Raw genomic sequence first — 16,505 nt, forward strand, 5'->3', positions numbered from 1 at the left:
TTTTTGAAAGTATGATATCAAGGAGTCTCATTGGTGTGTGTTTATTTGCTCATCAAGGTCCATTAAGAATCAACAATAAATGAGACAAAGAAAATATTGGAACGCGTAAAGATCAGGCATGACTTGCACTTGACAAGCAGAAGAAAATTGAGAGGTATGAAAAATCCAAACATTGTACCGACACAGTTGGTCTTTGTGGAAAATTTTAGCAACATCTGACTGATTCCAAATGTTACTCAACGTAATATCAAGCTGGGAGCTTGTATCGCCTGATAAACATGAACGTCGAAATCAAATGGCATGAAATCATATTTCATCAAATGGCAGGATAGTGCCACTGTACTACCACGCGGCTCTATAGTTACACAAACCGATTTCCAATTAATTAATAGCCGGGTCAGCAATTCCAGGTGGCTATTATTGCGCTCCTAATTTTTTACAATTCAAAGAATTTGAATTGTATTGGGGCGCTGTCTTTTTTTTACGACTCGAAGAGGAGTATTGGTTTTCTCTCGGTCTTTTTTTTTACAGGAAGTAGATCTATTCACGCGGCATTTTGACCTAAAAGCGAAAGTGAGAAAAGCTGTCTTGGTGAACAGATTTTCGCTAAGCGAGAGAAGTTTTTTGATCATGCGCTGCGTTTAGTGAATGACTTTTTCACTTTGAAAAGTAGTTTTTGATTGAATTGCACATTTAGATAGCCGTTTTTAGCCGTTTTTTCCTCAAGTGGCCCAATTTTTTTGCTTTAAATTTCGTTTGTTGTAGAAAAAAATTTTATTCCATACAATATTGAACTGTCAACCTCGGAAATTGATGCCACTGTGTTTTGCAGAGCCTGAAAATGCGTTTCAAGTTGAAAATTTGTACATAATTCTTGATTTTTTTTGTTAATTATCGGCTTCTTTTCTATTAACTTCTTCATTTTTGGATCTTTTAACCGTCTTTTTTGTCAAAAATCAGTAAATATGGCAATTTCTCTGTGATAATTCATATACTCAACGCCTCTTTCTACCTCGATGTAATTTTGTTTTTTAAAATTGTACATATGCTAATACGATGTTTGTAGTTTTTTTCCGATTTTCGTCAGTTTTTTGTTTGTATTTTCGTTGTAATTGCTAGAAATTGTCTTTTTTGTGCAACCTGAGGGACTTTAATTTCGTTTAAATAAAAAATCAATCATTTTTTGATGTAAAGTTTTTGAGTTGAAACTTTTTCATAAATGCAGTCTTAAAAGTTTTTTGACATTTTTTTTTGGAAATTGTTTCAATGTTTCGTATTTATAAATTCTACTTTTTCCTATTTTCTTGTTCTCTTCGGGAGGATAGATTTTTGTAACGGATGACTAGTTGTCGTTTCTATGTCTTCAATGCTGAACAATGAAATGTATTCGTTTTTCTTGAATTTTTAAAATTGATTTTAAACTTCCAAAAATCAAGAATGTCTTTTTATTACGTTGTTCCTTATATTTTGCCCATATTCTTCACATTCTAGTTGGTAGCATTCTAGCTTTGTCTTGGCACCTACATTTATTTTTTGTATATTGATTTTTTCAGTTGTTAAAAATGAATGATTTCAGCTTTTTCTTAGATTTTCGTCATTTCTTTGGTTTGCAATTGATTCCATTCAACAAAAGAAGTAATGAGAGTTTGATAGCAAGCCGCTTCCAAAATTTCCAGTTATGACTATTTATTGAAACCTTCTTCCAGCCTTGGTACTAAGTTGAACGATTTTTTGACTTTGAATCTTCTGCTGCTTATGTCTTTTCTATGATCAATTTAATTTTTGAATTAGTATGAAATCATGTTGTTTAGCATATGTACAACAGGGAACAAGTGTGTGTGTGTGTGGTTTTTCATCTTAATTGCAGTGACTAGAAGTGTAATTATAGGTGTTTTTGATTCTTAAATTTGAGCTTCCTTTTTTGAAAAGATTTAGCTTAATTTCTACGATTATAATCTGCCGTTTCCTTTCGCGATCTTTTTCAGATTAGAATCATGAATTAATTGAGGGCAATTGATAACCTTGTCGATTTTTTCAGAGTATCAGTTTTTTGACCAACTTGATTGTTTCGGATTTTTTAACCTTACCAAACGTTTTCAATAATATAAAATTTTGCCGCATTTTGTTTCTCTTGGTGACAGTGGTTTAAGTTTCACCAACTTTTGGACCAGACCTGGAGAGGCCGTGAACTAATTGTTTAATACAAAAGGTAGTGGCTTCCGCTGCAATTACGTTTTTGTTAGTGAAGTTTTGACGCTTCGAGTCGCTTCCGGATTTCTTCCGGCTATGTTTTTAAGATCTGTTCACACATTCTCATGATTTTTGAAGTCAAATTGGAGGAGTAATTTTGGTCACGCCGAAACAGAAATGCAGCGAAAAGCGAGTGGTTTTGCGGCGTGAATTTTTTTCGCTCTAATTTTAAAGTAGAGTGAGAAAACGGTGTTTGAACAAAATTTCGGTTTCTCGGTAGTGGTTTTTTGTTCACATGCGGCAATTTCACTCTGATTTTTACTGTTTTTTCGAATTTTCGGATCGGATTTTCTTCTAAATGGTTTTCCCAATCCATTCACAGCTCATTCTAGGCCTAGCTTTTTGTTTGAATTAAATTTTCATTTCTTGCTAGTGGTTTTTTTGTTCACATGCGGCTCTTTGACATTGATTTTCTGTTTATTTCTTATTTTTTGTTCTGATTTTTTTAAAATGGTTTTATCAATTCACTCATAGTCCATTCTAGGTCTAGTTTTTCTGTTTATTTGAAGAAAATTCTTTGAATTGTACGTCAGGACTTGTCCTATGTTTCTTTTTTTGTCTAACAGATTTTTGTTTTGTCTTACCCTGACTTTTTCAACGACTTCAGTGACTTCTACTGCTTTGCAGTTAAAATTTGTCTGCGCGAAGTCATTTCTCTTTTTAGGTCGATTGCGTGACTTACCCCTCAAAAAAATGACTTCTGAACTCACTTATGGAACTTTATTTTATGAACAATTCCTAGTTAAAGATCAATAGTGTGCATCTAAGTAGTGCCAAACTTATATGCCCTAATTATTGAGTATTAGTATTGAGTTTTTATTTGGAAAATCAATTTTGAAAAAGCTCTTGAAGGGTTTTTACCTTATAGACCGTATGTTGATCATAAAAATGACAGTACGTATCGAACCCAAAAACTCTAGTGGTCTACTAAAGGACGTCAATCTGCCTATCTTGTTTCTTTAGTTGTTTTAATTCATGGAAGGACACAAGCGTATATCGCGGCTATTTTCCGGCAATGTTTCCCTTCGATCTTTTCGTTCAATAAACCGATTACAAATTAGTCCTTTTACAAGCATATTTTAAAATAAGCTTATAGTTCAATCCTATGTGCGCTTGACAGTTTTATATCAATTACCTGATGTCGCTGAGGCATGACCATAGCCCACGTGGACTGTTCAAATCAAATGCACTAACTAAATAATCGTTCCGGTAGTTTACAAATTAGAATAAAACAGCGGTTAAATTTCGGGTATTTTGACACATGGGTATTTTGTCAAGTTGGGAATCTTGGCATTGAGCACTTTGGCATGACGCCGGCTCTATAGAGCTGGATAAAATATTATAATTAACTTCGTAGAAATCGGACCCTTTTTGTACCCTACCCGGAATTTTTTGCAAAAACCAGTCTAAACGGCAATAACAGTAAATACCACAATATTTAAGGAGAACTTGCAAATAACGGTAGCTCTTTCTACATTTAATCACTTAATACTTTTCACAGTTTATCAAGTGATTTAGTGTAAAAAGAATGAGCTGACATTAACTCTTCGCTGGTTTTAATCTCTTTAAACATTACTTGAAGTTGAAACGAGATTAACTAACCAATTTTGCTCTCCTAAACTAAGGTTTGAAGTATCTCGAACAATGGAACTTGAAAGCAAAAATTGCATATACCAAATAAGAAAACAATTTTGTAATTACCAGTCAAGAATGAAACAATAATTCGAGAGAAACGAATTTAAGTTTTCTTAATTTGGCGTGTGCGAACACAGTTAAAGCGTCTATTGAGTTGTTTCGAGGCTCATTAAATTTTTCAGATTTTTTGTGTGTTTTCCATGGCTATGGAAGGAACTATTTTGTTTCAGAACTTCAGCTAAGTAAAACATCCAGCTTTTGATTACTCTCGAGCAAAGTTTGCGGCAATTAATCTAAACGTGTATATCTTTTTATGCAAAACTTTCGAGCACCGATTTGTTCTAGAACAATCTTTGGTTTCGTTGCATGAGTGACTTTTCAAGCTTGACGTTTTGATTTTTTGAGTGATTTCAACTTCGCGCATTCAGAAGTTAAGCGTGTTGCCAAAAACGATCGTGGACAATGTTAGTATATAGCTCGAGTAGCGGAGAAATGAATATCCACGAGTCTCATCCGCTAGCCAGAAGTTGTACCATAGAAGTTTCCCTCACTTTATTACCCCTCCTAAATTTTTTTACCTCGCCTGTCGTTTAATAGCAATTCGTCTGTAATTAGTCGGTTTACGTTTATCTTTCAGTTTGAAAAAACAATCAAACAGTAATCTACAAAGTTAGCCGAATCAAGTCTTCTGTTTTGAGATATTTCATGGGCCAATAGAGGGAAGTAATCTGATTTAAAAACTGTAAGGGTGAAAAATCTGTAAAATAAATATCTGTAGCTGTTCGTTTTAAAAAGTAGCACTAAATAGGTAATTTTCAATGGCAGTGTAATGTTTTTTTCAAGATGTTATTTCTGAAACGTAATAATAGATATTAAGCAGTGCAGAGTACTCCAAAAAACTGCTTCTAATTGCTTTCGGATAATTCAGAGAAAGAATTTCCTTGATAGTAACTAAATTTTTTCGACAAGCTCACGCTTGTTACATAATCCGCCTGATGTTTCCGTACTACCTTCAACTACAAGAGCTCCCGCTCATTAATTTTAATTGTGGATCTCCTCCGTTTTTGACGCATTCCGTACGCTATCCACCCCCTCCCAGTCGCAGCACGTGCCGTTAGTTACTAAATCTTTATATCAAAACAAGGAGGCTCGTTAATGTGCATTCGCACATAAGGTTCCGACCCCGCTCTTCCACAATTTTGGCATAATTTCTACCAAATAAGGAACAGATAGAAAAATCCAAAAATTATTTTTGGGAATCCCAAAAAACCAAAAAAACCTCAAAAAGCCCAAGTATTCAAAAAAAAAATAAAGTACGAACAAAAAGATAGCCTCCAAACCAAAGAACTCAGTGGAGTAAAAAATGATCCACTAGATGGATGAGGCGTGCGAATATTGAGAAAGCGAGTTAAGACGAACAGCAAAATCAAACAACAACGAACATTAAGTACATCAAAAACTTTGTCCGTTTTAAAAAAAAACCTAATAACAAAGTTAATATACCGTCAGATAAAACTAAAACTAAACAAATTACTTATAAATCACCTGAAAAGATATGGGACCAGTCCATAAAAAAGTTTGGTAACAATTAGACAAAAATAACAAAAACAGTAAAGTTAAAAAATTCTCTTATTTCTTTTGAAAAACAATTAACTGCAAAGGAATGAAAATCATTAGAAATCAAGTAAAATACTACAAAATTTTACGATTGTCAATGCTTCTATAGAAGGGCATTAATACCTATCCTTACTCAATTTTTTAAGCGGCTAAAAAGAACAACAAAAAGAAAACAAACAAAAGTTCAATTAAAACTTGCCAGAAAAAGCTGTCGAAGTCGTAAAGCTATATTTTGGCCCTCAAAATTTGTTAGATTGGATTTTCTTGAAACACAGATAAGGTAGTATGCGGCTTTTCATTAATGAGACTAGGTAACAAGTGGACAAAAAGAAAAAAAGGCCAAAATGTTACTTTTGATTTTTTTTCGAAACGAAATAACTTCCACAGTCATGAAAGCCATTAATTACAAAATGAAATAATTGAATAGGTTCGTTTATCCGTCCAATGGAAGCCCTTGAGAACTGCAATTATCCAGAATATGTCTTGTGTCTACAAAAAAACGTCAAATATAACAAATCACTTTAATTTACTTTTTTTGTGAAAAACCGGTGTCGAAGCCAGTAAGGTCATAAGGAATTCTTAAAATATATTAGATTCTCTGACACCGATCTCTTTTTACATCATCCCTTGACCTCAAAAATGTCTTATTTGACCTGTAATTAACAAGACTCGTTAACAAAGAAAATTGCGAAGTTAAAATTTTTTTTACTTCATTTTGTAGAACACTTGTTTTCAAAGTCATGAAAGCCGTCAACTATCTACTAATATAAGAATATCGGTCCATATTTTATTCCATGAAAAACCGATGAGACTTGTCAGCATACAGGAAATTTCTTAGGACTAAAACAACAAAGTAAAAACGACATTTAAAGACAAAATTAAAAAATTCAATTTTACTCTTCAAGAAAGAAGGGTCGAAGCCATTAAAAAGTTAATCTATATCTTTCAGGATTTTAACATGTTCAATTGCCTTATTTTGAACGCCAATAATTTGATATGAAAACTGTCAATAATATTATAATGTGACAAAACTAGAAAACGTGAAATACTGGTAAATATCTAAAAATAAAAAAAATCTGAAATCTACTAATATTAGGCCAATATTTATTTAAAAATCAACTATTTTTAAAAGTCAAAACGACCATAAGCACTCTAGTGAAAAACTAAAAGCATTAGTTTGGAGATGCATAGGGAACCAAATATAGCTACCACTCTTGAGATTTGATTTGATATGTTCTGTTCTTTAATTAATATAAAAAGATCAATTTTTTAAAACGACCGACTGATTACAATCCGAGTTCTTTTTGGATTGTAACAGTCCAAGATTGGTCCAAAATTTGCCCTACTAATGCTTATCGTCCATTAGGAACACTTAATTTTTTGAATGTTTTAGATATAGAAAGTTTGTTAGTTAATAACTCAAAAATAAATGCGTTTTTGATAATCAACGAATAAAGTTAGCAAAAAACAGCAAAGTTTTGATTACAGAGCACTCTCAACAGAAGTGGAATTGAGAATGACCCCCTTTCAAGTCTACAAAACTGTATTAGTGTTGTTTGAGGTTGTACTTGCGGCAAATTTTGTCAAAGTGGACTAAAGAAGCTTATTTCGTGGAGTTTTGATGAAAAAGGCTGAGTTTTGAAATTTTTAGCCCAAATTTTTGAAAAGAAAATTAAATTAAAATAATCAACAATACTTTTTTGTCTTTAAAAAGGAAATCATCAACACCTTCTAAGTCTAAAAAATTGTATTAGTGTTGTTTGAGGGTGTACTTCCGGCAAATTTAATCAAGGTGGACTAAAGAAGCTTATTTCGTGCTGTTTTTGATGAAAAAGGCTGAGTTTTGAAATATTTAGCCCAAATTTTTGACAAGAAAATTAAATTAAAATAATCAACAATACTTTTTTGTCTTTAAAAATGAAATCATCAACACTATTCCTTAACAAATTTTTGCAAAATTGACGAAAATGTAGGTAAAAATTCCGAAAAATGTGAATAAAAACTACAAAATTTACTCTGCTGCAAATACATTAAAATTTTAGAAAAAACGCATTTGAGCAAATCAACAACCAAACTATCTCGACCACAATCGCTTAGAAAATTGCTTGTCCTAAATTCGTATCCATAAAAAGAGAACTATAAAACTGGACAAAGTTGGCCAAAAAAAGCATACTTGATGCTATCTTTTATGAAAAAATTTGCCAGCTCTCTTTTTTCATTAAACGTAAAACCATTGAGACTATCGTTATGAATTTTATCATATTTTTTTGGCAATTATTCGTCAAAAATTACAAAAAATATGACCAAACAACGGAATTTAGGTTAACATTCGCAAAATTTTAAACGCCCGTAACTCCTTAGAAAAAGCGATATTCAAAAAAATTAGTTCAAAAATGAAATTCTGCGCTTGTTGAGCTTTCTAATGATACCACTCACAACCCTCTAAGATCAGTATATCGATCGGGCAAAATTGGCTGAACAAAAAAATAAATTGAGCATATAGTTCCTCTCCCACTAAAGTGGGTCGGACCAAATTTTGCGTCATAGCTTCACATTATAGCTTAGTGACCACATATAATGTAACCCCCTCCGCCTCTAATTACTGTAAATATACTATAAAGGGGGTTTGTGTGTGTGTGTGTGTGTGTGAGTGTGTGTGTGTGTGTGTGTGTGTGTGTGTGTGAGTGTGTGTGTGTGTGTGTGTGTGTGTGAGTGTGTGTGTGTGTGTGTGTGTGTGTGTGTGTGGGAGGTGGGGTGGGGGGGTTCTATGACGGGAAAGGCCCAATTTTTCAGCATATGTAGAGTTTCAACTTGTTCAAACTGCGACAATATATCCTGGGTTATTTATACTCTTTGTAGATTTGACGGCCTAACTTTGCAAATATGCAAATATCTGCGGCACCTTATCAAATTCTGGAATTTACCAATCTGCTATCAATTGTGAATTGTATTGACATTTGATTCGAGTAATTCGCAACCAGCCGAGGGTGGTCACCAATTACTGATGTACCAGAAATAATAGGCCAAAATAATGCAAAGTTATAACTAAGTTAAACTAATGAACTGCGTGCGATTTCGTGGCTTGATAATGGTGGTCTAATTTGTCAATCGCATAGGAGCGTGATTGAGTTGCGTATTCATTGGTTAACAAGATGAATTAGTTAAATTGCGACAGTGAAACAAATTAATTAGAGAGAAACTACTTTTGAGGTAACCAAGTAGTTTAGGAACCACGATACAGAAATAAGCGAAAGAGAGCTGTTCAAATCCTTAAAACTAAGATTTTCGAAGTTAAGAATCGTCAGAATGTCAGAAAGTGGAAGTGGATTTATTGTTGAATCAAACGCGGAGGTCCCATCGGATGTGTTCAAACTTTTACACGTGAGTTTTTATCATAAGCAAATTTTTTCGCTTCCCGTTACCATTTATCCCCCGTCAAAACTCGACTGCAGTCATTTTGAAGAAATTGCTAGCAGATGCGAGTGGGGGAAGAGGTTTTGTGGTGCTGGCGGGGATGTTGGTTGACAATTTGGGTCTTTCCCATTATAGCCCCCCCCCCCCCCCCCCCCCAGCTTAGTGGTCAGATAACCTATAGCCCCCCCAATCATGGTAATTATACCATAATGGGGGGCTATAATTTAATGGGGGGGCTATAATGGGAAAGACCCGACAATTTTTTTGTTTGGGGTAGTGGGATGGGGTGAGGTTTGGTAATAATCATAGAACGTGCGGTCTGCGATACGCACTTTTCAAAAGGTGGTGACATTCGTTAATTTTTAGAGTATGCCTAACTCACATACGGTTGCTTTTCTGCTTTCATTGTTTTGGATCTTTTTCTCTGTTTGTGTCTTCCCATCCCTATTTGTCATATCTTGCCCTGGAATTACAGCATGTTGCTGAAAGGTCTCTTTTTCTGGTTTCTGATCTTAGAACATTGTCCACACATAACTGCAAAATGAAGCGCGCTTTCAATATTTCCAAATAATTTTGCGTGAAATGGTGCTAGATCTTTTGCGTTGATATAAGAATGGTATTATTGATAAACTGCACTGATCGTTGAAGATGTTTCCTCAAATAATTCAATTCTCGAAGATATTTTCAGGTTTCAAAACTTCTAAAGTTTCTGCAATTTTCAAAAGCTTCTGCAATTTCACTTTTCACTCTTAGATTACTACAAAAAACATAAAAACTAAAAATTTACACTAAATAGCTTATGCAAAAGATATCTTGGATGTTGTGGCAAGGGAGAAATTCTATCGCTGCATTTGTGTATTTGCCCTGCAAATACATGATGAAATTTGTGGTGCGAATCCACAATCAAATTATTTCGGCCCCAATTACTTGTCCTAAAATTGTAATCATGAAAAAACTTCAAAACTGAGTTGTGCGACTTATGGCAGAAACAAAAAAAATGAGGAGAGTGGTTTCTGATTAAATATGAATAATTGAACATATGAACTGACTCTATGGTTGTGAGCAAAAATTAATGTATGCAAAAACAAAATTGAGGAGCTAATACAAATCGAAATAGATTACAGAAAACGCGGAGCCAATGATGATTGAAAAATAAAGGACAAATGCGTACCACTGCTGTGATATATACTGAAAGGCAAAAATGTAAGTTCGCACCCCATTATTTCATGAAGTAAAAATTTATTGGATCTATTCTGTTTCGCCCCCCCAGTGTTTTTTTATGACCCCCAGTTTCAAATTATATGTTGTCATATAGCGCGTTTTTATGTAAGAATATAGCACGTGCGCCTGGGGGTCATAAAAGATTTATGTTTAATAAGCTGGGGGCCGAAACAGAATAGATCCAACTATTTTTGAGGCATAATTACTCCAATTAAAATGACCTTTTGAAAACAATTTTTACACAATTCATCCCCTACAGTAGTCTTGTCGTCTACCTGTGAAACTCAGATAAAATGCAGCCTTCACTTTCCTGGAAACTTAGCTCAAACTTGAGGAACTTATTCTGAAGATGAGAACTTATTCTCATCTTTTCTCTTTCTAATGTTGATTACGGGTGCAAACCTCTAATAGTTGAGTAAAAACACATCGCATCTTGTTGCAAGTGTTTTTCTACTATGAAATGGGGATGGAGTTCTCCAACTTTACATTGGGATTCGTGGTAAATGAGCGTTTTTGTTGAGAAAAACCTTTATTATTTTCCCCGTACATTTAAAATTGCTTACAAATTTTTGTGATTCGGTTAATATGCTCCGAAGAATTAAACAAAATATATAATGTATCAAAAGTAAACATTTTTTAAAATTGCCGAAAGTCTGCAGTGCCAGAAATTAAAACGCCAGAAGTTCCTACTTCGCCAAATTTTGACTTTCATTGACTTTCGTCATTTTGAAACGTATGCGTTTCATGTTTTAAGCATGGTTACGTGACACTTCAGAAATCACTTCAAAATTCGGACTTTAATTTTGACTTAAACGCCAGAAGTTCTCATTGACTTCATGCAGAGTCACGTAACGGTTACAAAGCTCATTTTTATATACTGACAGATTTAACTGTATGCTGCTTTCTAGACATATAGTCAACAGCCTTAACGGTTATGTCCAGTTTGAGATTTTACGGAGAAATAATATGAGATCTGTTGTGAATAGCGGCAGAAAACTTTGTTTCTTTTTTCACCAAAAAGCGCTCGCATTTTGTTTTCAAATCAAGCTATCATCTTTTTTGTAATCAAATGAAATTTACTCAACTTTGTATTGAAATATATGCAATAAATTTTTGTAAGATAAACAGTTTGTAGCGGCAAAATTAACTGCAACGCTTTTAGCAATTTTAAGTGTTCGCACGGTCGGTTTACTTTTTATATAAATGGTTTTAAAGATGATGCAAGTTATCATGCATGACTGCAAATTTTTCGTTATCAATAGATTTGCTAAAAAGTTGAGAGACTTTACAGTTAAAATAAAACTAGTGCTATCACCGCTTTTATTGCTGCAGATTTGAAGAAATTATTACCTATTTTTTATTTCGTTTTAAAAGAAAATAAAATTTATCATGTTTAATTTTCGCAATGTTAAGTTTTACTTTATATCCGTTTTGAATCGAAATCTGTAAACTTACCCTTTCTATAAATTAAAATTTACCTTTTCTATTAAAACTTTTCATCAAGTTTTTTCCTCTTTTTTCATCAACAAATGTTGCTCAGCTGTAATTTAGGATGTGAAGTCGCGATCATACAGTCCCTATTCTAAATTCCAAGTTGGAAGTGTGATTGAATTGGATAATGGGAAACTGATACCTGGTTGCAATGTGGAGAATGCTTCATATGGTATGACAATATGCGCGGAGAGGTCTGCAATTGTGTCTGCAATATCACAGGTACTTGATATACATTAAGAACAAGTCAAGTAGATAGTTTGACGAATATTTAAAATACTCGATGATATAGGCTTAGATCTCGGCTTATATATGGAGGGTTTATTGTTCCGACCTACTTGTGGGGGGAGGAAATATATACTCAAATGGTTTTTTTTGTTCAGTCAATTTTGGCCGATCGATATATTCATCGTCGAGAAATGTGAGTGGTATCATTAAAAAGCTGTTCCAGCGTAGAATTGAAAATTAAAAAGATTTTTTCGAATTCCGTTTTTTTTCCATGAGTTATCGAGGATTGAAGTTTTGTGTGAACACGGGATACTTGACATGATTTTGTTCACTTTTAGTGTAACTTTTCTTCAAATTAAGATATTTTCTATAAAAAAAGTATTTCAAATTTACATTTCATGCCACAAAAAGAATCAGTTGTGTGTTCCTAATGAACTGAAGGCGATAAAAAGACTAGCTCTGGTCTCATAGGGAAGTTCACTATCAAAAAGAAATCGAGTTCTGTTTGAGAGCTATTTCTTTTAGGAAACTTTTCAGTTTTTTTTGTTTTTTTTAAGTAACCTAGAGACTAGTCACTTTTAATATCGAGGTTCCGTTAACGCCAAACTTCATTTACAGTAAAATGAAGCCCAATGAACAAAAAAATTCGTTTTCAAAGAATTGCTCATGCTTTTTTTTGGCTTTGACACTGAGTTTTCGTAATATTAAATGAAAATTTGATTTTTTTTGAGAATTTACTATTTTTTGGAGTCCTATGGTATGAACTCATTAACTAAAGGTGCAATATGATCTGTAATGAGCATTAACGGAACATATCTAGTGCTTTGAGTGGACAGCTATCGGCTGTTAAGACTTTAAGAATAAATTTTCGAAAATTTTTCTGAACATTATCCAATCTTAAACTTTTTTCTTGAACTGTTAGTCAGTCTCAGTAGTGACATGACCCCTTTTTTCTACTGCAACCAACTTTAATCTGGTTAGCGGTTTTATCTTCTAACTATTGGTTCTATGACTTCAGTGACAAGATTTTAAAAAAAGAATTATAAATTTTTGGATATTTTTGTATTATTGGTTACTTTTGAACTCTTATCACATTATCCAAATATTTATAGTTTCCAATGGCTTAAAAAAGACGTTCAGTGGATCACAGATGAAATTTTCAGTGAAACCTTATGTTTTAAATGGCTCTGACACTTTCTTCTTGCTTTTTCCTACTGAGTTTTTGATTTTTGCTTGTTTATGCTGTTGTTTTCATAGCCATAAGACTTATTGTGATGCTTTATTGATTAACTATGCATGACAAATATCCTTTTTTTCCCATCGTGGCATATCGTTGTGTATTTATTGACTTCTGTTGAAAGCTATTGAATTTAATGGCTGCTAAAAGCATAAAAATAATTTTTTGAAAAATTTTTTAACATTAACCAATCATCAATTTTCTTTCGTGAACTGTTAGTCAGTGTCAGTATTGAGAAGACCCTCTTCTTTTCTATTGTATACACAACTAATCTGGTTTCCGGTTTTATCTTCTAACTAATAGTTTTCAAACTTCAATGCCACGGGTTTTCATAATTTTTAAATTTTCGTTTTGGATACTTTTTTGTGCTTTTTGAGATCTTATTACATTATCCTAATACCGATGGTTCCTATTGTTTTAGGGAAAACGTTCAATGGATCATAGAAAAAATCTTCGGAGTCGAATTCATGATTTAAATTGCTTCGACACTTTCTTCAGGCCTTTTTCTACAGAATTTTTTGTTTTTGCCTGTTTTTGTTGTTGTTTTTATAGTCAATGACGTGCTGTAATGGTTTATTGATGAAACATGAATGCAAACAACATTGTCGTCCCATCAATTAGCGTATTTACTGGCTTCCGTTGAAAGCTATTGAATTTTATGGCGTTGATACTATGAGTTTTCTCTTAAATTGCGTGGTTCTAATGTATTTGCTCATATTTGGTGATTATTTGAAGTTATTTTGTTAACATAGAAGAATCCCATTGTGTTAAAAAACTATTTGAAACTAGAAAAGTTTTTATTAATTTTTTTCTTGAATTTGCGGTTTTTTCCTATTTTTTTGTTCTTCAGGTAGCCATAAATTGCTGACCGCTCGCATAAGCTTGTATTTAAAGATTGAATGATTGATGTTACCCGAAGCACTCAGTTTATTGCGAGTACTCCTAAAGTTTACGATATACATTTCTAATTTTATTTTAAAGTTTTTAGTTTTTTTTCGTCTTTTCGTCAACTTGTAACTTACTTTCATCATTGAGAGGTCCCGTCCAATTTCTTGTATTTCAAAAAAATATCTACTTATTTGATTTGTCACTGACATTTTGTTTGTTGGACAAAATGCGTTTGCAAAAACGTTTTTTGAGTGGTCTGTTTTGTGTTTCTTTTTCTCTTTTTTCAACACAATCGCGTAATAACAGATCCCAATGGTTTTCAAATGTGGCTCAGGTAAGCTAAGTTAATATCTCAGTATAAATACTTTAGCTCAAATAGTAGAAATCGCAATTGAGTTAAAATTACGTAATATTCAGATAATAGCTAATGAGTTAAATGGTATCAATAATTTGTGTTTTCTCAAATCGTTTGTAGTTTTTTGAGTTTTTCTGCATCTATAGTCCGCTTCTATGGCTTAGGTCTTTTTGGTTTCGTAATGATTCTCATGGTTTATTTTCTTAAAAACTAATGCTTTTTAAGACTTTGAAATTTCATGGTTTAAAAAATATTGATTAATTTTCGAATTTCGCCTTATTAGTCGTTCTCTTTGTCGACTTGTTACCTAGTCTCAATAAGAAACATTTCCATCTGCTGTATAGTTAGGAAAAAAGTATATTTGTGTTGTTAAGGTTTTATCTGACTGCATTTTGACGTTGTTACTAGGTGCTTTTAAATTTTGATATTCAGTTTTTGCCGTGAAGTTTTTGTTTTTGCTAATTTTGTTGTTAGATTTTTTTCTCGTAGTCTCTTTAACGGCAGATCTCGTTGGCGCTGTAATGAGGCATGGCATTATGTAATTCAATTAGTGGTTAGATTGTGTAACGATTGTTTTAACCTCAAATATCTGTTTTTGTTATATCAACGTTTGGTTGACAATTAAGTAAAGAATGTTGATAAGCTCGGGTCGGAACATCATGTGCGAACGCACTTTAACGAGCCTCCCTGTTGACTTATATTGCACAACCGAGCAGCCTTGGAGTAACACATTTTCTCTGACACAGTTGCTGATAATCGCCCCCCCCCCCCCCCCACATCCCATTACTAATGTTTTTGCAATGTACTAACTCAAACGTTGTCGTGACAACTAGACTTGCCTTCGATCTGTTTTTATCTGATTAGATTGGTACGCTCAAAGGGATCCTTATCTCAGAGTTCCCTAGCAAACGCGGTCTAATTTGGTTAAATTGGTCTATTCGAATTTTCCCAACGAAGTCTGGTTGGCATAACCACTCACACTGTCTATTTATGCTGCTCTTATATGTTGATATATGTTTTTATTCACTGCTTTCGTAAAGGAATAAACTATTCATGATTACTAGACCCAACTTTATTAGCTGCATCATCCATTAAAATCCATACGTCTGGAACGAGTTTCTGCTTCCATGTAAGGCAGTTGCAGAGAAGATTTCGTTCACGTGGTCATAAGGATTTCACAAAGCGCAAAGAAAGCTATCAACTATTCAAAAATCATGACAAATATTTTTTGATAGTTTTTCATTTTTTTTGCCTGATATTTAGATTGTTAAAACTTTATTATCAAATGTGAGAGGTCCACTATAGTTAGTGTTGTTCAGGAAACAAAATCTTGGTGATATGAGACAACTATCGTTCGTAGGTCATCAAGTTTTATCACAGACGATTTGAGGGCTCCAAATTGTGATATTTTATCTCACTTCATTTTTGTTTTCGCTCATTAAATATTGAGACCACAGACACTAAATTCTTACATCAATAGTTGAGATACTTGAAATGGGATCGCTTTTTTGTTCAATAATTTTTTCTTTTCGCTCTTTTAATTTAATTGTATTTGATTTATATTGAAAACAATTTGTTGCTTTAATATAAACGGAAACGATTTATCAAATTTAGGGTTTCAAGCCTGAACAGATGCTGACTTTCTACGTGATCACAAATCTGGACTACTGCATATTCCCTTGTGGTGCCTGTCGCAGTGTCATTGCGGAGATGAACCCCAAGTGCTCAGTGATTGTCGTCAATCGCGAGGGTACCACAGCTATCAAGTCATCAATCGACCAGCTGCTTCCTGGAAGCTTCTCGTCCAAAGATCTCGACAAGTCCAATCAAATGTTGGAGACCTAAATGCTATTTTTATTTTTCAATTTCTCGATTTGTTAGAAGATTGTGTTGATTCGATTGTTTGTGTTAATTCAAATAAAATTAAACAATGAGGTTCGGTAATGTGCGTTCGCACATAAAGTTCCGACCCCGCTCATCGACGTTTTTGGCAAAAATTTCGACCAAATGAGGAACAGATAAATCACCCCAAAAATTCAAGTACTTTTCAAAAAAATGTGTATGAACAAAGATAGCCTCTAACGCAAATAACACAGTGGAGCAAGAAATGCCGCATTAGATTCATGAAATCAGTCGTTATTAGGAAAGTAAGTCGAGAGAGGAGCTACC

The 16,505-nt window shown here is 33.5% G+C and overlaps 1 protein-coding gene across 2 annotated transcripts; it reads left to right on the plus strand.

Annotated features, from left to right (window-relative positions):
• Positions 1–8,480: 8,480 nt before the first annotated feature.
• On the plus strand, positions 8,481–16,235 carry LOC142337535 (cytidine deaminase-like). 2 transcript variants are annotated; one of them, XM_075386831.1, is made up of 3 exons: positions 8,481–8,883; positions 11,698–11,850; positions 15,951–16,235. In XM_075386831.1, exons 1-3 carry the CDS (start codon positions 8,809–8,811, stop codon positions 16,179–16,181), a joined length of 459 nt encoding a protein of 152 aa, XP_075242946.1. In that variant the 5' UTR covers positions 8,481–8,808; the 3' UTR covers positions 16,182–16,235. The 2 variants fall into 2 exon arrangements, with proteins under 2 accessions (XP_075242946.1, XP_075242944.1); XM_075386829.1 differs by having other exon boundaries at positions 8,487–8,883; positions 11,689–11,850.
• Positions 16,236–16,505: the final 270 nt, after the last annotated feature.

This window comes from Convolutriloba macropyga, chromosome 4, assembly GCF_964194025.1.
Source record: "Convolutriloba macropyga chromosome 4, txConMacr16.3, whole genome shotgun sequence".
NCBI classification, from domain to species: Eukaryota; Metazoa; Xenacoelomorpha; order Acoela; family Convolutidae; genus Convolutriloba; species Convolutriloba macropyga.